Source organism: Pelecanus crispus, chromosome 18 (assembly GCF_030463565.1).
Source record: "Pelecanus crispus isolate bPelCri1 chromosome 18, bPelCri1.pri, whole genome shotgun sequence".
NCBI lineage: Eukaryota > Metazoa > Chordata > Aves > Pelecaniformes > Pelecanidae > Pelecanus > Pelecanus crispus.
Window position 1 is genome coordinate 5902092 of NC_134660.1, and position 22904 is coordinate 5924995.

At 44.7% G+C, this 22904-nt stretch overlaps 1 protein-coding gene across 2 annotated transcripts in view; it reads right to left on the minus strand.

The window, feature by feature from the left end:
- Nucleotides 1-22904, minus strand: part of GPATCH8 (G-patch domain containing 8) — a 57044-nt gene that overhangs the window by 16766 nt on the left and 17374 nt on the right. Inside the window, exons 1-4 of one of the 2 annotated variants that reach the window (XM_075722780.1) lie at nt 19285-19387; nt 15885-15957; nt 2790-2857; nt 2199-2285 (exon numbers count right to left, since the gene is read on the minus strand). In XM_075722780.1, the coding sequence (XP_075578895.1) occupies nt 2199-2285; nt 2790-2816 (114 nt within the window). In that variant the 5' untranslated portion in view covers nt 2817-2857; nt 15885-15957; nt 19285-19387. Of the gene's footprint in view, nt 1-2198; nt 2286-2789; nt 2858-15884; nt 15958-19284; nt 19388-22904 lie in introns of those variants that run through there. The other variant, XM_075722779.1, reaches the window with a different exon arrangement.

Genomic DNA, 22904 nt, shown 5'->3' on the forward strand with positions numbered 1-22904 from the left:
GTTCACCTTCTAAATTAAAAAAAAAAAAATCTACTTCAAGTTCCTGCTTCCATCTATTACTGGGGGCCCTTGTTAAGAAGGGGGGAATCAACAAAACTGTCTGGAGCTTTGAGCCTGCAGCAGGTCCCCAGGAAGACAAGAAAGGAAAACAGAGCAGCGTGAGATCCACAGAACAATGACACTGAAGGTTCCTCTGAAACCCTGAACAAGCTTCCTGTGCCATGTGCAGGGCTTTTTTCAGAAAGCATCCTGTGGCTAAACAATGAAAAACACAGCCATTTGAGTGATCGGAATCCATACAAAAAAAAAAAAAGGGACATTTCTTGCTTGCTTCTTGGTTGCGGAGTTATCTGAAATTCCTTTGAGACTCACTGAATGGCTAATCGGGATGCGGCCACAGTTGGCAATTACATAATGGACTCCTGCAGAGCAATGAAAAAAATTACACTTGCAGAGATTTTCATAGATTAATACAGAAACGCACGAGCCTAACAATAAAGCATGCTAATAAAAACACATCTGAGTTGGGAGAGACTGCTACTGCTCCACAGAGTGCCTAAAAAAAAAAATCTGTCCTGAATAATGGCAGGAAGACAAAACAGCGAGAGCAACGCACGTTCAACTGCATTTGAAAAGACAATTGCAAAACCCAAGGACTTTACCATAAATCGCATTGCGGACCCGAGACAAAACATCATTACATGCCATTCGCACGAGAGCTCCTACCAACCACTCTGAAACGAAGAAATACTTTGTACTGGGCAGCTGCTGGCTGAAGACGCCCGGCATCGCAGCTGGGGGTTTGCTGCAGGAAGGGATCCAGGCTTTCGGCCGCACGCTGCCGAGAACAGCCAGCGTCCCGGCCAAGCCCTCCCTTGCAGCACGCGAGCGGCAGGAGGCTGAACACAACGAGAAGGAGAGCGATCTTCAAGGAGAACGTGCACCTGGGCGCAGAGGAACTCTTCAGCACCGGCGGCATAAGCCCATTTAAGAGCGCACTTGTGCTTTAAAGCGTGCCAGAAGAGATCATTAACTGCCTTCAGCTCCAAACTAATAATTAGCTTTAAAAGTAATTACAACGGCTTTTATTTTTAAATGAACAAATATACCAGCAATTCACTTGCCAAGCAAGTCAAGGTCTCAACTTCAGAAAAAAAATAAAACGGGAAAGGAGGCTATAAACTTTTGTAGCTGAATAAACTGCCTGCAGTATTAACTGTTGAACTGGTGAAATGGAATTTTAGCTTTGCCATGGTTATGTTTAATTTTAACGGAATTGAAACTACTTTTCCATTATTGCTCAAAGAATTGAAATGTATGCAAAACTGGCACTTTATTCTAATGTCTAGGGCTCTTCAACCCCGGTATTTCTCAAATCTCATGACAATTAAACAAGCCGGCTCTCCTAAGATTTGATGTACTTTACAGGCTGGTAAGCGAAGAGTGGATTAAAGGACTAGAAAGGACCACGTCTCCACAGAGAACTCGCTTACAGCTGATCCAAGTACGCTCCAGCATGTCGTGCTCAACGCCAACACGATGGCCCATTTTTGTCATTAAAAAGACGACAGTCTTTGGCTTACAAAAACCCCCACAGGTTTTGTAAACCCTATGGAAATACAGAATTTTTTTTTTTTTTCCCCTTTTTTAATGCTGCCTGAGAAATTCTTCCAAAGAGATACAGCCCATCAATTTCTCAAAACTGGAGCCATGTCCTACCTTTTCAAAGCAAGCAGGATTTATGCAACATCATAAAGCACTACTTGCTGCTTGCTCAGTAACAGCAGAAGACCTACTCCGCTCCCAGCTGATAACTGCCCATCTAACACTTGCATCTGCGGATTTTGCGCTGACGGCGTGGCAGGTTCACTAGAAAAATGTGGCAGCCCTGGGTCTAGGGAAGGAAGTGTTCTGCTTACCCTAGGGCTGGCTCTTTCCAGAACAGGAGCAAAGCACACAGAGAAAGCCCTGCTGCTATCCAGCAGCTCTTAAGCAGCTAAACAAACATCAAGGTTAATTCTGGGAAGTGAATAACCAGTTCATTAAAATATAAATAATCTCAACCATGACAAAACCCAAGAATACTCAATTCCTACTACCATTACCGCAGCCTAGCGAGAAGAGCTCTGTCCTATCAGGACAAATCCTCTCCCATTCAGCCCACGGGAACTTTGATGTTAATGCCCCCGTTTCAGTACCTTGTATTTCTGCCTCAGCTCCTCGGTGTCTTCTTTCTCCACCTCCAGTACACGCCTCCGCTCAGTGGCATCTTCGGCGTAGTCGAGCTTTTTTTTTTAAAGAGAAAAAAAAAAAAAAAAAAAAAAAGAGATGCAATTTGTCCCATATATACTTTGCACTACTGAGACTGCCAGAACGTGTAATTTTAAAAAGGCGAGGTTTGAAGCAGAATCTTTGCATGCTGCACTTCACTTTCTCTCTTTTGCCATCCCACGGTGTAACCCACACACAAAACAGTTCATTAATCCTTCCGAGGTGGAGGCTCCAGGCAGGCCCGTCCACTGCTGGCAGCAGCCTCAGCTCTGCGGAAGCGAAATCGCAAAGCCCAGGAATTTTGGATAACATCCAGGCCTCAGAATTCAGGTACCCATGGGTAAACAGAGCACGTATTTGGAGGAGAAGCGTTTTCTTACTGCGCTGATTTAAGAGCAAGTTTTTCTTTACCTTTGATGTGCAAATTCTCACTTTTAAATTTCCTCCCTATCAACTCCCCGAGAGCCAGGCAAGGAGCGACGGGGTGCGGGGCAGGAGCTGGCGCTGGGCGAGCTTACCTCCATTTCCATCCGCCCCATGCCCATGACATCATACTTGACGACAATAGGGATGGGATCTGTCCTCCCTGTAAGAGGAACACAGAGAGAGGCGGTCAGCGGCCGGCCCGGCGCCACAGCCCGCTGTACACATTGGGTTTGGGTGGTTAGAGATCTTGCCTTGGAGTGCAGAGACCAGAAAGCTACAGTGAACCAAACACAAGCCATTCTCACAGCTTACAGCCAAACCTGCTTCTCGGCTCCAAACCGGTTACGGTCCAACGCACCCTGGTATTTTCGGAACATTAACCGCTCACGTAAAACATACTCGTGGTTAATGTTCAACCGTGACAAGTCCCAGGGCAGGGCTGTCAACAGGACTTGAGAAATAATGAACCTTCTGCTCAACGCTTCCACATCAGGCAATACACCCTCGTCTTCTGATGCAAGTGAAAAAGCCATTAAATACATTTTACTGCTCCACCGCATTAATAATTGCTTAGGGCTTTCCTGTGAAAGATGTGGAAGCCTCCCCCCGCCCGCTTGCGTCCCTTCCCAAGAGTAAGGAACGCTGCCCAAGAAGCGCGGCGCGGACGCCGGCCGCCTTTCATCCCAAACGACCGCCCGGCCCAGGCCAGGGGGTCAGGCACCTGCGGAGAGATGCTCTAGCACTCGCTGCGTCATCTGTAAGCTGTGAAAAGGACTAGTTGCGAAGAAAATTGACTTTGAACTAATCAAACTATGCTGGAGATTTTTTTTTTAAAAAAAAACATATCTTTAATCCACTCATAACCAGCCAAACAAAGCAAAATGGGGCAGACAAGCACTTTACTACCACAGCTTTTTTTTTTTTTTAAATTATTATTATTTTTATTTTTACATCACAACTCGCGCTGTTCATTGTGATGTAAGCCCACTGAAAATGTACTTACCTTATCCGGCGCATACCTTGAGTAAAAAAACAGAATGTTTACTTCCCTTATTATTGCTCTTGGTTTGGTGTAAACAACTGTTTTGTTATACACACATACACATATATTATACCTTTGGGCTGAAAGATCTGCAGGTTTTAATCATGCCAAAAATATTCCATTGCCATCCGCATGCGCAAACGGTTAAAGTCTTTAAAACTGCCTCCGAAAACCCGTGCAGGCATCATCAGCTTCTCTCTCCCCCAACATCAGCTTTCTCTAACGCCTGCAAAAGCAACAGCCCACAGATCTGGCTCCAGAGCCCCCAGGAGGAGCCTCCTCCGGTCAGAGCTGTGTCTTTTTAACTCTTAAAGCACAGAGGCATGTGTTTTTCTTTCAGAAACAAGTCCATTTAATTCATCGCTTTGTGGTTTTGTTTATACGCCCATAAACTTGACAGGCATATATGTCGACCAAGTCCAAAACCAGTATTTTGAATTGAGCTTTCGTTTTGGTATTCTAAGTATTCTCTGCTTGAAAATGTTTCTCTTACGCCCAATGGTATAATAAAGTAAGCAGTGACTGCAATTTTTAGCAAAAGGACCAAATTAAAGACAGGTTATAAAAATGACTTCCTAAGTGCAATATCACTTTCATAACGTCTCAGCCAGGGATTTACTGGTTAAGTGGGTGAACCCAAATGGAAGGGCTGGCAGCAAGTGCCAATAATTTATATTAATTTTTTTCAAGCTTTTTTATTTTTGTTTTGTTTGGGTTTTTTTTTTTTTTTTTTTTTTTTTTTTTCTCCAGCAATCGAGATCTTTCAATGCAGCCTCATTGCCCTGGTAAACCCCTGAGTACAAACAATGCATCAGTACTTTTGCCTTCTAAGGCAGTCAAAGTTTGTTTGGTTTTTTTTTGGTTTTGGGTTTGTTTTTTTTTTTTTTTTAAATCTATTTGGAAATTGCAGTAGCAAGTGCTAGTGCCCATCGTGTTGGGGAAAAATCAAGTTTGGACAGTATTAGAAATTTACGTTTAAACTGATTTTGGCAGTTCTAACACAAACAGAAACATCCCTTCTTAGCAATACCCTTTAATGAACAAGGATCAGACAAGTGTGCATAAAGAAAGGAAAGGAAAGGAAAATGAAAGACCAAGCAGAAGGATGATGGCTACAACAGAGAAAGTAAGCCTAACATATTGGTGCACTGATGACAAAAGGAGTAATTCAGTCTGAAAATAAAAAATTACCACTGCTAAGTTTACCATCACCACAACAAGTCCAGGATCATAACGCTGTAAAAAAGAAACACCATTTGTTAGGCAGAAACCATTAGGGGCAGAAAATAGGCCGTTTGTAGTAGGCAGGAAGGATGGGTTAAAAAAAAAAAAAAAAATAATAATACGAGGCTTCTTCCTCACCCCTCCACCCCATCACCATGCTTTGCCCTGTGGAACCAGGGAGCGGGTAGATTTTGAGCAGCTGTTATTTGTTTTCAGAGCTGTGCTCGCAACCTGGAATTTTTGGGCGTTGGAAGAGGTCGAGCTCCTGGTGACGGCCCAGTTTAAGAGGCACCGAAGCACATTTAAGCAGGCAGTTTCAAAAGGAAACAAGTCAGGACCCTAAGGCAATTACAAATATTTTGGGTCAAAAGGAGCTCTGTTTTCAGGTAAGAGGAGAATATTCAATGCGGAAAGCGATGCCTTTGTTTTTTTTTTTTTTAAACTTAACCATTATTTCATTAGGAACGAAACAGCGCAGCAGGCAGCCAGCGCAGCCGCCCAGCGCGACGTCCAGCCAACAAGCGCCAACTCCGAGCACGGAACACGGCTCCGGGCAGCGGTGCCCGTCCCCACCGCCGAAACCGCGGCTCCGGCCGGGGCAGCGGGACACGGTGCGGGAAGGCGCTGGGCGCTGGGCCGTCGGGGCGCGGGGAGCCTCGCTGTGTCCTCGGGAAGCCGCGACGGGAGGGAAAGGAACGGGCACTGCGCTGCCGAAGGGCCGCTCTCACCCCGCCGACTGCCACGCGGGCTGGGCGGAAGATGGAGAACAGCCAAAGGGGAAAACGGGACTTTTTAAGTTAAGCTCTAAGTTCTTCTTCTAAAGAACTTCCTCAAGAAAATTTATTCCAGCGCGACTATGCGCGACGACGGGATCTTTACCGGCGTGTAAACGTGGTTCTTGGACGCTGTGGGACTCCCAGGTTTAGGCTTCCTGCTGGCCCTTTTCAGGGACACCGACATACTTTGAAGAGAAAAACCGAGCTTTCAAGAAAGGGCAAGAATTCCCACACTTCACGCCGCTATGCAGGGTTGCAAGCGCCGCCACATCGAGAGCTGACCCCCCCATACGGTAAATCATGCGGAACACACAAAGCTGTGCCTGTGCCCCGCTCCCCTGCACCCCAGAAAATACATTTTCTTTCTGAACCGGTCACAAACTCTTTCCTTTACGGACTTGGTCACGTTACGCAGGCTCCAAAGCAGAGAGGGTTGTTGTATAAAACATTTCCACACACGGTGGAGAGGACAAAGCATAAACCTCTAGCGGGGTGGGAAAAAACAGTGTACACAAGAGTTGCACCTTAGAAAATCCAATCTCTTTAAAGTCCATTAAGTTTGTAATCATTGCCTTAATTCAGAAACGAAATGACATTTCAAAACTGACCAGATACACTTGTTTTGCTTTCCTCTTCCCGAAAAAACAGGGAAACCTTTCTCCCAGCTTGTGAAAAACTGCTCAGCCCCAAGCACGCCCCGACAGCCGCCCAGCGATCTGCCGGCAGCAGGGAGGAGGCAGGCTGCAGGCAGCACCTCGCCGGGCAGGCTTCTCCAAATTCACTCCTTTTTAACGGCACAAAATTACTGGATACGAGCAACTACTTTGCCAGCAGCGCTATAAATTAACAAATCTCGGGAAAAGAGTTCAGCCCAGCGCTTCAGGGCTTTAGTATCAGGCAGCAGGTCGTGCTGCACGCCGGTTAGCGTCTCGCAGTTGCTCCGTCTCCGGACGCAGCGGGTAGGTGCTGCGCTGCGCTCGGAGCGGGACACTGCACCAGATGGACCTGCCATCTGAGCCCCTCTAGAAACGCCGGCGTTCTCAACACTAGCACACATTTTGTCTTTTTTTTTTTTTTTTTTTTAAACAGTCAACACAGAAAACAGTTTTCATCGACAATTTGCAGATTCAGAACTCCTCCCTCCAGCAGCACCACGCACTGCAATGGATACAAGATGTTTCTGAAGGTCTGTTTAACGACAGAGAAAGAACAGGATGCTCCCACTGAAGAAAAGATGTGCCCCCAAAATTACATGTTAACGCAATTCAACCAAATATATTTCAGTGTATCCCGTATGCATACCATGTAAGCAGGAGAGAGGTAACAGAACAGCCTTAATCCTGCTTATTACGTTGACATCTTAATAGAAATTCCTCCCGGGTACAAGCTTTGTGGGATAAAATCCTGGAGGATTGATTGATATCACACTCTTCATCAGAGGAGAATTTCATTAACTAAGCATCTCGGGAGGATACAAACAACGGGACGTGATCTCATTGAGCGCAGAGGATTTTTACTTATTCCCTATCTTTCTGCTACAACCGAAACCAAAACCGTAGTAAGAAACAACCTTCTAGGACGTTTTAGTTGCTCTTGGAAAGGGACTGCCACAGAGATTAGAAACACGGCAGTGCCAAGGCACCGCCGGGGCGTTCCACGCTGGCATCCCTGGCTTTGCTCTGCTGGACGGGGTCGGTTTGTTCAGACAGCCGCCGTGCACACCCCACCGCCGGCTGTGCCTGGAGTCAGGCACCAACACCCCCAGCAACGCATCGCAGATCCCGGCCGCGATCGCCACGCAACGACGCTGCCTGCGTGCAGATGTGAGAGAGGGAGGAGTCGCTGTGGTCGCGGATGAGTTTCGTTTTCAAAGCTTCGGATTTTGCAAGCTCTCAAAACTTTCCCGGGTCTATCGCATGTTTCGATAGCCCAAGGGCTGTCACGTTGAAACTTCAGACTCCTCATTCAGTACATCAAAAGGGGAGAGATGAGGAAATCCAATAATTTTTACTGGTGAACAAGCCTTGGCATGCTCTATGGTGCTCCTTGCTGGCTAAAAATGAAGCTGCATTATCAAGCTTGTTCCAAATGCTGCAAGAAGCAAACAAACAAGGGCAACCTTTTATCCCAGTCTCCTTTGGGAATTAGATTTGCAAGCTCATCCTGTTTATGTCAGATTTCTGGAAGGGGTCACAAACAATCAAGAGATTCAAACAAAGTCTGAAACATCTACCATCCCCAGCGACAAGCACCAAGTCCCAGTGAGGAGAAACTGCTTTGCAAATAGACAAAAACTGCACTGCGAATTTAATCCTTACTAAGCAGGGGGGAAATGACACGCGAAAGACAAGTTGCAAACATCCCAGTCACACGGAAAACTTCAAACAGGAGCTCAAAACTTCTTAGACACACAAGCCAAGGGTGACACTTGCAGAAAACCAAACAGAGCTCCCTGAACTTCTGCAAGGGAATGCAGATAGCAGAGCCTGGGTCAAAAAACATCCCTAACCCAAACGACGATCGGTATTAAAGAACAACATGGAAGATGTTAGAGGCAGAACATAAATCTTGGTTCATCTAGAATAGAAATCAGAGATAAGAGTCGCTGTCTTACTTCATCTCGGTAAGCGGAGCGGGCTAAAGAGCCCCATCCGATTTAAGGCTACACGGCAAGAGCGGGGGCAGGTTGTGCATGGCCGTGACTCCTGGCTTCCCATGCACGCATCTTTCACAGTTTTATTAAACTGCTTTAACATTGTGCGAACACAAAGGGCAGTAAAGCCCGATACTCAGCCAAGAGAAGGACGTCTCTGTCACAATAAACACGCGTCACTGAAAGAATAATGATTTCATTGACCACACGCACTCAAGTAACCCATAAACTTGTCACCCGCAATCGAAGGAAGGATCTTGCACGTTCGAAAGCAAACAAGGGGGCAACTGCTTCCCCCAAAGGAGACGGAGGCATGAAGTAAACCTTCCTCTGGGTCTGCGGTCTTGTGGATTTCGACACGGTAATGAAGATCGGCGTGATGATAGCAGGCTTTCAAAGCCACATTACCCAGGTTTTTCAAAGCTAACTTCACATGAAAATATTAGTCTTAAAACTATTGCAATGATTTATGATGCAAACACAAGCGTGGAAACGTTAGTCTATGCCAGAATTCAGGTTCCTGCGAGGACGTGTTAAGATACAAGATAAGATTGTGTTCGCATCTATTTCTTGGGTAAGACTGCCAAACCATTCCATGCTTAATGAATAAAGGCACTGTTAAACATTTTTATCTTTCTCTTCCATATTTTCTTGTATTTATTACAAAGCTTCAAAACCCAGAAAGAAATATAACATTCCTCATTTCCTTGTGGTGTTTTTCTCAGATCTTCATTGTTCCATGTTCCCAAGGCCTGACAACATCTACTCTGTCTGCCTTCGTGAGAGCAGAGGATTTAACAAATGGAAAAACATATTAATATGTTAGCTGTAAGCCATTTGGCAAACTGGTGACAGAGCCAGGATTCAAGACCTCTGGAATTCAAACTCCAAGCTTATTTCTCCAAGCCGCAGCTGCCAAGCGATCGCATTTGCGACTGACCTCAGTTGCTCGAGTGGTCAAAGCTCCGCTTATTACTCCCCACACGTCTAAAGAAACCGGCATCCAGAAAACATAGCGTTCATCACCCGCGGCCACCTGACACAGTCGTGGAATAGCGACTCTTCCCGAGCTTGATCTCAGAAACAAGAATTACCACAGCGGCTGCCAGAGAAGGGATATTTCCTGCCTTAGCCACGGGATCACTTCTTCACCTGCAGGCTCTCCTCCTCTCCACACATCTAGCATTTCTCTCAGACGGTTCTGTTCTTTCCCTCTACTCAGCCCTTACACCAAGAGGGAAAACAAGAGCTTGTCTGAACAGATTCAGTGAAGAACATGCCAAGTAAGAACTGCATCGTAGTATAGCTGAAGCGGGGGGAGGCGATGACTATATTTATCACCACAGAATTTGCAAGTCAGAGCAGAAATCCACTTGTGCTTTTTTTTTAATTGAAAACCATGCTTCAAAAAACACAGTTAGATGCAGGAACTGAATTCTAGCGTTTTCTAACAAATTTGAGATACCTGACTTCGCTACCTTGTTAGATAACGTATATGCAGGATAAAAATAAAACCAAAGTTCTGTTACGCACACTTGTGACTGCTGCTGTCTGTGTCACCAGCGCAATTTACACCGCGAGTCTGCAGCACACCTTGATCAACAGGAACAGCGCTGTCTCGCCAATTTGTAAAGGGTTTTATTGTTTTTAGCCTGAGTGGAAGAGAAGCAGCGTGCGGGCAGGGGTTCACAGCTTCACACGGCGCTGCCGAGAGCTCCCACGACACAGAACAGGGCTCTGACTGCCCGCGGCCTGCCTCCTCCACGGCAGCGTTACCGTAGCATCGCTGCTCTCCAGGAAGAGCCAACCAGCCTGTCAGAACAGTCATGCCGAAACGATGCCAAAACTTCGCTAAAAACATAAGCATACAAAAAGGAAGTTATGACTAAATAGGAATAGCAATCAGGGGACAGAAGGCATTTCTTTTGGACCAGAGGCTACAGGTAAAGCTACTGCTACTTCAGCCGCCCCAGAAGGGACCTCCGTTTTCTGAGCATAGCCACCTGCCGCTTCTGTTTTTCTGAAAAACTGAGATAACCCAAGTACAAAACAGTATCCCACAAAGCCTTGCCATCCACCTTGAAACTTAACTTAGTTTCACACTGAGTAACATTTTCATCACAGCAATAATCAAGCGATGAAAGGGCTGCCGCAGTCCCCTACAGACAACTTTACGTAAAGTTCCAAGGCTCAATTCCAGTTCTACATGAAAACACCACATTATCTAAACTACTTGATTCAACACCATAAATACTTGAGTAGCTATGCCGTGACACAAACATGTTGTCTGTTGCCATAGCAAAATACTAGAGTCTGATTCACTTCTCAGAAATACCACAAAAGACCAGGATAATCCCAGTCTTGGGAATACTGTGGGAACATGAACTAAATCAGTGCTTTTAAATGTATCAAATTAATTACACACTACATGCTGTCTGTGAAGGGAGAGAGCGGGTGGTACAGGGAAACTTAACTGCTTTCTGTAGAGGTGTTGGAGCAATTTTTGACGTGTCAAGGCTGCAGTCAAACACATTTCTGTAAGGGAGGGCTTTAAAAAGGCAAACCTAGAAAAGCGTGTTGAATAATTACAGTTATCACCAGTACCCACTCACGGGGCGACCAGCTAAGCATGAGTTCTACCTGCCCAGCAAAGCTGGTCAACCCTCCCCGAGAGCCCCTTGCGCACGAGCGGTGAACACCAGACAAACCTTCCTAGCTGACCGGTCCGCACGCTCCCAACCCTCTGTTTGCAGCAAACCAGAGCTGCCCGCCCTCCGCAGCCCGGCTACGAGAGGGGAAGCAGCGGGATAACCACGAGAATGGGAGGATGGCTGGGAATTAGCCCAGCGATATCAGAGACGGGGGCATTAACTACCCCTTAAAGCCTGCCTGCTTGCTTTAGCTATCACGTCTACCCTAGAATCACAGAATCGTTTAAGTTGGAAAAGCCCTTTAAGATCATCCAGTCCAACCATTAACCTACACTACCAAGTCTACTCTAAGCCAATCAAGGGTAGACTAGACTAAACCATGTCCCCAAGTGCCACCTCTGCCCGTTTTTTGAACACTTCCAGGGATGGGGACTCCCCCACCTCTCTGGGCAGCCTGTTCCAATGCTTGACCACCCTTTCCATAAAGAAATTTTTCCTAATTTCCAACCTAAACCTCCCCTGGCGCAGCTTGAGCCCATTTCCTCTCGTCCTATCGCTAACTACTTGGGAGTTGCCCTCTCCGGATTTATCCGGTATTCCCCACCACACACGCCGCAGTCCCGACCTCATCCCAGAGAGCCAGCCAGTTCTTTGGCTGCGACCCCTCAAACGAGCTAGATGACCGATTCGAGAGCACCACATTAAAATATCAGCCAGTCTGAAATGCTAGGTCACCCCACTGTGTGCCCTACGTGTTATTCTCCGGAGCGCATCAAATGAAGTCACATATTCCCATGTTTTCTGGCAAAGCAAGCTAACAGCCTTTGTCTTTCCTAAGGACAGCGTTCACCTGCTCTGTTCAGTTTTCCCTAATTAAATGAGATTAAACTAGCGGTGTTTGTCTTGCACCTATATCCCTGGAGTACCTCATATTAAACACACAAGTCCAAAAGAGAAAACAGAAGTTTTCAGCGTATTTTTTTTTTCTTTTTAAACAAGACTTGTCAAAAAATTAAAAACACAGGGAAAATGTGAAGAGCTTATAAAATATTTTCAAATGTATGATTAAAATTATACCACTTCTGCATGTCAATCTCTCAATGCCTTTCATAACAATAGTCTAACTTAATATGAAATGCTTATTCCAAGAGAAACCATTAGAGCATTTGAATTCAAGATTTCACTCAGCCGCCTCGCTCCCCGACTCTTACGCAACTCCTCCGATTTAGTCACAATCCTCGGCTCGCTCCAACAGGATTTCACATGAAGGTCAGGCAGTGTTTCCAACCACATCTTTTGCTAGTTTTATTTTTTCAGCAGACCGCAGATTTCTAGATTATCAATTACACGTGTTGCCTCCCAAAGAGACAACTGTCTACAATCACCATTTCCCCGTTTGTTAGAGCACAGCCGCCACACAGTCTCTATAAAAAGTGGCTCCCCAAGCCATACTTTCCAGATTAAAAAAGTTCCCTGTCAACTGGCAACCCCCTCTTCTGCTTTTTCATATTCATTGGCTGTTGGCAAGTTGAAGCATCATTTCCAAATATAACACAAGTTGTTTGTGGAAAAAAATGTGAAAAACATCAGGAGAAGAGATGAGCAGAGGAGCGACTCTGCTGAATTCATCATGAGCTTCTCCAAACCAGTATTCTAGCACTCGCATGGTCAGAGACGACAGCACTGTCCCTGTCTGATACTCCACTCAATACACGTCTAAAATAAAAGATGCAGATGTCTTGCAGTTAGGATACAGCTTCTCTTAGGACAGCCATGCCATTAAGGACACGCATTACTTGCTTTCTTATCCGAGTGGCTCGGCTCTTCCACCAGCTACGAGGGTTAACGAGTTACACCACACGGCAGCAGCCCCAGCGGGTACAGAACTACTCTGCTTCCGAAATTCTGCAGAGAATGAGCCAATCTGCTGGGTACCTTGGTAATACAACAGCAGATTTTACCACCAGCAGCTGGCAAGTGTGAATTTTAGGCTATTCCAGCTACCATCCAGAGAAACAGTTCAGCACTCTCACCGCTGGATTATATCCACAGTGGGTAGTTAACGCGAAGGAAGCCATCACAACGGCAGAGTCCTGCAGCGTGAAGTCCTTGTTGAACAACAACATAATGGCCTTACTAGAAGAAATAAGCATTTATGACTGGCAAGTACAGTGTAGCATAACTTCTAGATTCCCCGAAACTAAAGAGGGAGCCCCAGTTCAGATGAACATCTAGAATTAAAAGCTACATAACAAAAATAAGCACACTGAATTCATCAACTTCCTTTTAAATTGAAGTCAGCTACATGGAAAAAAGATGAATGCAGTATCGATTCCATGTATGTAACCCAAAATTTAGGTTTTTGAGGGTCTGCTGCAAAGGCCTTCTGCAGGAGGTCAGATACCATACCCGCAGCTAAAGGCTACTTGACGTGGTTCCACTTCTGCTGTACTGTTTAGGATTTTAGGCTCAAGCACAGCACAAAGCAAGTAGAGTTAACAACAGAGATGCTCCCCATTTGCTGTTCTTACATCTCTTTAGAAATCTCTCCTGGTCTTTTCTGAGCAAGAAGGGAGCATGGAAGAGGGGAAGAACTTTTTTGTTTTGCTCTTCCATTCTCAGTGCACATCAAGCGACTTCACTCTTCAAACTCCTAGAATAAGATTAAAACTGGATGCAAACGTTTCCTTCTTGGCAGTTTATATTTGGATTTTGGGACGATCCAAGATTCACGTAAAAAGGTCACTGGCTAATGAATTAAACACTCCCAGCATGGCCGTCATCGATGCCACAGGCACAGGCCCTAGCTGCTTGTAGCTAAGAGCCCTTGATGTCTTCACGTCGAGCAGAACCGGAGCAGCAGCACTCCTCTGCATCCTCTGCCTCCCCGGCACCTCGGCCGGAGCGGCTGTTTGTCTGTCTGTCAGAGGGACAGGGCGCTGCTTTCCTTCCGAACGGTGAAAGGCGCTATACAATTCCTGCACGCTCCCCAATGCCTACGTTAGGAAGGTTTCAGGACCTACCCGAGTTAAACTAGACAGGCTATTTTCACTCCTGCATTTCTATTAAAATGCAGGAGATGCAGGAAAACCCTCACAGCCCGTACGCACGATTTGTCTGCAGCTTCCAGACAGTTCAAATCACCAGAGCTTCAATAATACGTAAGAGATATGGTACAGATTCAACGCTTTGAAATGCACAGTGGGAAAACGTAAATCTGGACAAGTATCAAAATGCAAATGCCTGATCAACCCCGCGGGCAGCAGCCCCGGCTCTCTCGTCCTCAGGACACGGCAACAGCACCCTCTTGCCCCAAACTCAAGACTGCAGAGTGCTGTTTGCTCCGTCACGTCCGTGCCTGCAACATCACACGGCACAGGGCCCCTCGGGGCCGCGCTCCTGAATCCAGCTGGGGCTGGGAGAGGGCTTTAGCTTCTTTCAAGTCTCCGTGTTTCCACATTGGTGATGCGCAGAGCAGTAGTACAGGGCTCCCAGAAGAGAAAACAGACCAAATTACACATCCAGTGAGCGCCATGCCAAAGCAGAAGCCCAAGAGGTGACAACTACAACCATGTCCTGAGCCTTGGCACCAGCACGGGACGCGAGAGGACTGTAAGAGTGCCATGCATTGACCAGAGAATTTAAAACGAAACCATGTTAGAGGAAGCAAGAAGCATTAACCACCAACGCGGTCCTGTCTGAGAAGTTAGAGTGCCTTAGTCCAAGAGATTAATACGCATTCCCAGAGCTCAGAGAACTCGTTACCTCTCGACAGTCCTCCATAGCACAGAAATACTTATCTCTCGTTAGATAGACTGTAGGGCCATGGAAGTCCAATTACAAGCTCCCAGGTCTTCAGACTAAGGGTATGGGAACACGAGGAAGTTACTCGGAGGAGCTCGAGGTGCGCTTGAGTTTCAAACACTTCAAGAGGTTCCTACAAAGCGCCTGGGCGCACAGCCTGGTGCCTGCTGTAACCACGGAGCACCTCGCTCCCAGTGCCACAGGCAGACACCGTCTACGCAGGCGGTTCATAAGGAGTAACCGGGAGGAAGCACCACCTTCAGTTTTTCGCAACGTAACGCGGTTGTGTGCTTTCAGCCTGGCTGGGGCCTCTGCCGAACAGGAACTACTGGCCAGGGGAATGGCTAAAGCCACCCACATGAACTGAGCAGCACTGGCGCAGTTTAGATCACAGGATTCAGCGCGACAGGAAGAATTTAGGCCGAAGACATCATGAGGACTGGGTGCGTTGGTTCAACTAGCGCTATGGTGTCTCAAGGAGATCTGCTAAATCCCTGACAAATGGACTGCTGGGGAACAGAAATAAGACAAACCCGTGAAAGCCCGCTGGAGAACCTAGAAGCGAGCCTCTCCCATCCATGAGAACCTCTGCCACCACCTTCAGGCTGCAGTGGGCCCTTTTACTCGCCTTCTAATGGCTTCTGACACCGCCGGGAAACATGCACACAGACCATCGTAACTAGCTCGTATTTTTAATTTTTTTAATATGAAAGCATCCAGCCAGCAGGATATCGTTACGGTTTTAGAAGCTGCACAACTCCCTGTTAGTAAGTAGGCAGTTAATTCACCTCCCCCCAAAAAGGCCAAACACGGTGATTCTTACACGTACACGACACACACACATCATGTCTAACCTGTACCAATAAGTCAGGCGGCAGCTTCCACTTGCACATTGCTAAATATGAAACTCAACAGTGCATTTGTTTGGATATATTAATAATGGAAAGAAAATCTAATCTAGGAACAAAAAGCAGAAATAATTGTGTTAAAGACTGAAGCTGGTGTTGAACGTTTCAGACACAAGCTACTGGACTTACCCTGCAGTGACTTTCCCAATCCCTGGCCCAGCTTCCACCCATGTTTCTGGAGCAAGCGGTGTCCAATATTATCCTGACAGACAGAACAGAGAAAACAAACCAAAAATATTCCAATAATATATTCTTCCCTTCCCGCTGACATTTAAACATGTGATGAGCAAGAGATTTTCTACATATATATGCATGCAAAAAAATGCTACTGAAAAGGCAATATATGCCCAATAAAAGGGAAAGACAAATGTCAAAAATTGCTGGCTAGAATTTTTCCAGGGGAATGGGGTATTGGGGACGGTCACTTTCTGATGGTGTGCTGGGCAACTTTTGTGCATCACGTTTGAAATAAAAAAAAAAAAAAAAATAAAGCAATGTGGGAGAAAATAAAGTGTACCAATAAAAATTGACAGTAAAAAGCATAAAATCAAGCTATTTATACAATCATACCCATCACCTAGACAGCACCACTTAAGATTTTTTGTAAAGAAAATCTACAATGTGTTTAGTCATTTTGTTTGTGTGTCAGGCTTTTATAATACTGAGTAAGTTGTAAGTGCAAGACTGCCCCACCACTAGAAACCAAAACACAATCATAGCAAAATCCAGGCTAGACTTGATTGGGTTTTTTTATATATGTATATATATATATAAACTAGCATGCAGCCAATATTAAACTGAAAAAACAGTGAGGTTAGTAAAACAAAAAAAAAACACAAAAAAAAAATCAATTAAATAAAATGAGCTCAAGCACAGACTGGGTGATGCATTTCACATGTAAACTAACAAAAATACTAAGATGTTAGAATGAAACAGGCCTAGCAATAAGTTAACAGCAAGGAACCATTAGTGCATGTAGGGGAAACAATAAGCATAATGTCTCATCTTCCTAAAAAAAAAAAAAAAAACACCACTATTTCGGAATAAGTGGAAAAGTACTGACGCAGCAATTAAGTGTCAGCTTTTGAAGACAGGGCTGAGCAGGGCTCTGCGTGGAGTTCACTACATTGCACGCAACATTTCTTCCCCCAAAGAAAAAACAGGAGTGCTCGTGGCACCCCCGTAACCGCCTGAAGCTGACAGCTCACCCCTCACTGACCAGTCTACTGGCAGCGACCAACTCCTCAAAGAAGGACTCTTGCTTAGGAACATGTTCACCTTCTCATCATAAAAAAAAAAAAAATAAAAACCAGATATTTGTTGATTATTAATTGTCATAAGGCAAACCACAACTCAAGATATCACAAATATCCTGAATTATAGCAGGCTGTGAATCCATAATGTTGAGTGGCACATGGAATCTTAAAAAAAAAAAAAAAAAAAGATAGATATGCTGCAGGCTTCTTTAATTAAATAAGTCGTCAACGGAAATCAGAACAGCAGTGGTTTTTTCACTCACTCCACATTGAAGAAAATGACCACACGGTTTGCAGAACTTTGGTGAATCAGCTTGAAAGACACAATCTTCCCAAAGATATTGGCTGCATGGATACATTTTTCCTCAAAAAGATTCTATCAAGTATAATTTTTTTTTTTTTTCTGATATACCAGTAAAGCAAGACATTTTGTCTCACTATATTTTTCAAGGCAACGGTGTACGTCTTTCCCACACTACTGGCTCTCCCCCAGGACATGATTAGGGCTACATAAAAAAAAAAAAAATTAAAAAAAAAAATAAGGAAATGTCTGGTTATAAAAGCTTAAATCAGTATATGCAAAAAAAAAAAAAAAAAAAAAAGGGAAAAACGAACAAATATGGATTCCAACCACAAACACCAGGGAGAAGACTACTGGTTTGGAAGCGTAGGAAAACTTACCTGCAAGATATCTGCTGCAGACCGTTTCTCTAACGGCCACAACAAGTGCCCAGGCCTTCATGCAAAAGGGGCCCGAAGTTCAAGGGGCTGTGCATAACGCACTAATTGTTCTACCATTAGCATTGCAACTGCATCTGACAAAGGATTATTGAATCCGATTTTAAAAGCCGGTGCTGACAAAAATGGCTGCATTTTCAAAAAAAAAAAAAAAATAAAAAAATAAAAAAAATAAAAAAAGGACAAGGAGTACTTTGCAATCTTTTGCTAAGTGGAGATGAGACATTGTGCTGACTGTGTTGTGTTATGAATGCACTAAAATAAACAGACAGATGAAGCAGTATGCTATTTCCAAAAGCAGTGCAAGTGGAGTGAAAGCATTTCCATACGAACCTGGCTTTAAAAACTGGGCTGTCAAAAGAACAGTTAAATGTAACACAAAGTAAGAAACTGTCCAATCACTAATGGTAGTTTTTCTTTTGCTTTGTTTTCAATTCACTGCTTGCAAGTAATGTATTTATTAAAGAAGAGTGAAAGCATAAAATAAATTCAACAAGTCAAGACCAGCTGGGAGATTCAAGAGCGGTGTGTTGTGACTGACACAGTGAAGGGGTAAACAAATGTTAAAGGGAAAAAAGAAAAATTTAGAAGGGTTATACACATTAGCACCACTTTTACAAAACCACTCAAGAGGATGGTCGCAAGTTGTTTGACACAAATCGGCATTGCGCCTGAATGTTATCCTGCCTCGGTTCCCGGGAAGGGGGTGTTTTTTCCCTCTGCCGATCGCTTCCATTTGTTTGCTTAAGCGGTGAAACTACTTCCTAATTTTAAATATTACCAAATTGAAATGGGGCATCTTCTGTTTCGCTGAATAGGGAGAGCAACCCTAGGAGCTGAATATTCACGTTTGAGCTGGCACCTGGTCATTAGTCTGCTCATTTCTAGCCACGTTCTACCTTCCTCCTCCATTTCAAATCACTATTGCAGACCTCTCACAGAGGGCAGGCTGGCAGGACTGCTCTTCAGCATAAGTGCTGCCCTAAAAATTAAATTACAGAAGGCCAAGCTTGCTAGGCTCCCACGTGAGCGCCATCCTGCAAAGCCTGGCAGCCTGGGGAGTAGCTGGGAATATTAGGACCAAAATTTGACATGGGGCAGCAAATGTTGCAACAGCTGGTAGCTTTTTGGTTTTTTTTTTTAAGTTGCAGTTTTAAGTGAAAGTTCTGTAAAACCATGGACTCTTTCACATAGAAAAGATGTCTTTTTTTACACCAAACTTCCTGTCGGTGTCAAGAACTGTCATTCCTTTTGACTAAATTATCCTTATATTGTAGCAATTTTCCCTTCCCTTCCCCCCAATTTTCTTCTTCTAGGGAAGAGTTGCAGCGATCTACAGAAAGGCCAACAGCCCCATGAGGAAATCCCCCCGTTTCTCAGGAGAGCTGGCAGGAGTCTCCTCACTTTCTTACACTAGCGTTTTGGAGCTCCTGGTGTTACAGCCACAATAAAAATTATTGAGGCAGCCAAAATAAGTGTCCCAATAGGTGTCTGAGCGAGCAAGCAAGCTCTCATTTACCGTCCAAGCTACTCACCACAGCAGCACTGTCTGGGCAAACGGTCACGGAGACAACGCTGGACACCAGCCTGCGGGATGCCGTGTAGGACAGAGTAGCTCGGCAGGCTCTTGGTGGAACAATTTACACCTCCCGGCATTACTCTCACCCCTCTGGAGCTGTTCAGTAGCAATCATTTCTATTTACAGCTGGGGAACTTTGCACTGCAGATGAAGTGTAACTTTTCCAAAAGCATGTAGGAAATGTAAAGGTCTTGACTTCACCAAACGGTCACAGGAGTTGGCTAAGCTACTTTGGAAACTCTCATCCAAAGTGACCTTCTCCGACAGCTCAGACTGGCCTCCCCAGTTCCCCACCCTGTGCCCTGACAAGATGCCCTCGATTGCCTTCCACGGGCATCAGTGATTCCTGGCATCAGGATACCCCCAGCACAAATTTCTGACAAAGGTTCTGGCCAATAGAAAAAAAAAAAAAATGCGTACAATGAAAAGATGCGTACAAGAACTGAAAAGCTTTGATGATGTTGTATGTGGGATATAATCTGCAGTCAGTGGATTGAGCTGCATTACGGATAAACCAGAGCACTAGTTTTGCCTAACACAGGTTTCCCACAAGACCCCCACGCCTCCCCACGTATCGTGTTCACATCGCTCATCTCGGCATCGGCAGGAACCATACGTCTCTTGAGTGGATTGTAAGCTGTGCTGACTGTGTATCGAGGAATCTATAAGCAAGGATCAGATGCTACTGGGTGAACCCATGCAAACAAGAGGTTGAAAAGATTCCCAAAACAAAACCTAGAGCTCACTACAGATGACACAATGAAGACTAGAGAGAAAAGCCAAATAGTAATGCTACACCATTCAGCTTCAAGAAGCACATTATTTATAGCGCTGTCCACATATGGCTACTGCTAAATGTCAAATCAGCAGCCTCATCGAATTACACTTTGGAACTAGTGGAGTCCACAGATCTGTACAGATATACGGTGCGACAAAACCCAGCTTGAGCTCATACAGTCACCTACAGCAGCCTGTGACCGTCAACCAACTACCAACTGAAGCCTGAAACCTCGTGTAGCTCAAGGACCTCCTCGTGTAACTGAGCAGAATTAGAGAGGGGGGGGAAAGGACATTGGTTAGTTATGACAAGGACAAACTAAAAGCTCCAGAGTAAGCGGGTGATACGCAGTCTCGCCTCCAACCTGCAACGGCGACAGCTTGGTTCGACTCCCTGACACTGTGTGCTGCCTGCACGGGGAAAGGGCTGCTGTCGTGCGTAGGCTCTAGGGCTATATTGCTATCTCCTACTTGATCTGTACTGCTGGGACAAAGAAAACCATAAATTCACAGCAACAAGATTCAGTAAACAAGTAGAAATAAGGAATTAACGTGAAGAAAATCTGGATTCTATTAAAGCTGCAATACTTTGTGACTTCCCATTCGAGTAACTGAACTCAGTGCGCTTAAAGTATTTTAAAACAAATGCATGCAGCTTCTTGGTTTAAAAAAAAAAAAAAAAAAAAAGGGTTAAGTGCTCTGATCTTTCAAGGACAGCAGACACCAGTGGTTCCACTGATGTGAACAGCCAGTGTAAGTGCAGCATTTTTCAAACCAGAACAAAAAAAAGTGTTACTGGGGCGGGGGGTGGGGAGGGAATATCGGTATTTGCAGCTACGAAGAGTCCATTGATATGAAATATTTTCTTCAATTTAGTAATGGAAAATAGCTGGCTTCTCGTTTAGGCTACGTACATCCACTAGCTCGTGTCAGCTCTAGTCTCCATAAATGTACTTTGGTTATAGTCGCATGTTTCAGTCCGGACATCTTTGGCCTAAACAAGCTGTACAAAGCAGGATTTCCACAGGAACAAAATACTAGTACGCTGATTGAGGACACGTTTCAGCATTGTAATGATCTGTAGACTCCCAAACCTATTTTTCCAGCCACCTTTGAGTTGCATGCTGTAGCAGTACAGTCAGCACCTCTCAACAGATAATGCTGCAGAGATGGATCTCACCTCAGCGGGGATTGTCAAACGCGTACTTCAAGTGAAGCCCTCTGCCCCCTGGGATTCCCAAATGCGAGCTACCTTCAGTCTTTAAAGCGTTTTCATATTACTAAGATGCGAGAAGCTGCAAGAAGCACGTTTAAGAGAGTATACTTAATCCACTCTTCAGTCTGTAGAATAACCAAACTTTTCACCGGAAAGCGCTTTGATCTGCTATTGTTATAAACACCCTTCCTCGCACAAAGACATTTGTCATCCAAACCATTTCCATAATGTGAAGCATAGGCTCTTACTCATTTCTCTGAGCAGATTCCTTTCTAAAGGTCACTTGAATTACTAACAGAGAACTGGTTAAGGATTATAAATCAATTTGTGAATAAATGTTAATACTGCAAATATTTAGATGTGTGGTATTTGCAAATGATATACTTGTCCTTACTCCTTCCCTCTCAATTTCAGTTCAAGGGTGTTACCCACTTCTAGGTGAGCAAACAGCATAAAATACAAGGCGGCAGAAAAAGCAGCATGAACACCTCTTTCCTAGGGAAAAATCTTGCAGGAGAGGTACACCGCTAAACTCTGACAAGAAAACCGTTCTGTCTTTTGATGTGTGTAATTTGTAACACTGTACATGTTTGCAATTTTGTAATGACACAGGTCATTAATAGTGTGGAAGCAAAATCATTTTCACAGGTGTCAGGAAAGTTGACTATTTATGCTTCCCACCTACAGATTTTCTTTTAAGAGTCAGCTATGTACTTAATGAAGATGATGTGAAGATTAACCTTAAGAGTGACCGGTTTGTTTCTGACACCAGGCTTGGTCATGAGACCAAAAAACCAGCCCGTGCAGCAGCTGTAGCTTGTACATTCTGGGACTGGCACGTGAAGCCACAGCTGATGGGACAATGCAGAACGTACGTTTGCTCTGTGACTCCTTCCAAGAGCTTAATGTCCCAGGCTAGGAGTCTTGCACCTCAAATGCTTCTTTCTCTTATTACAGACAAAAGAAGAGTGAAGGAAACGGGATTTTAAAAGTAAGAACAACTGGAGGGTTTAACTCTCTCTCCTCCCGAAGAGGTAAGCCATTCTCTTGCCCTCTCCATCAAACTGTTTTCAAATTTAACCATAAGCTGAACTGTACATATTAAAACCTATCAAAAAGCTGTAAAGATTAATAACGTCCTGATATTTGGACGGTGATATATATATATATAAATAAAATATTAAAGCTGTAATTGAATTTAATTTTTCTGCCACAGTTCAACATTAATCAAACTACAAGGAAGCATTACATCTGCAGATGGTCCAAGCTGCACTGTGAGTCTGCGTGCCCGCGTTGTTTGGGTCCAGTGTACTGGTTCACGTTTTACATACATCTGTAGGCATCGCTCCCTTCCGAACACCAAAGAGATGGTATCTGTGACCACTTCTATTCCTCTGTTTGGGAAAACACTTTTAAAAATCAGATAACCAGCCTAGTCTGTAAGTAGCATTTGAATTATTTTGAAATGCTAATCGCCAGTGTGGCACAGAGTAGGCTACCAACAAGTATTTGTCATTATATTTACAGAAGGAAACAAGCTTGGCATTTTAATTAAAATCCCCGTATCACAACGTAAGATTGAA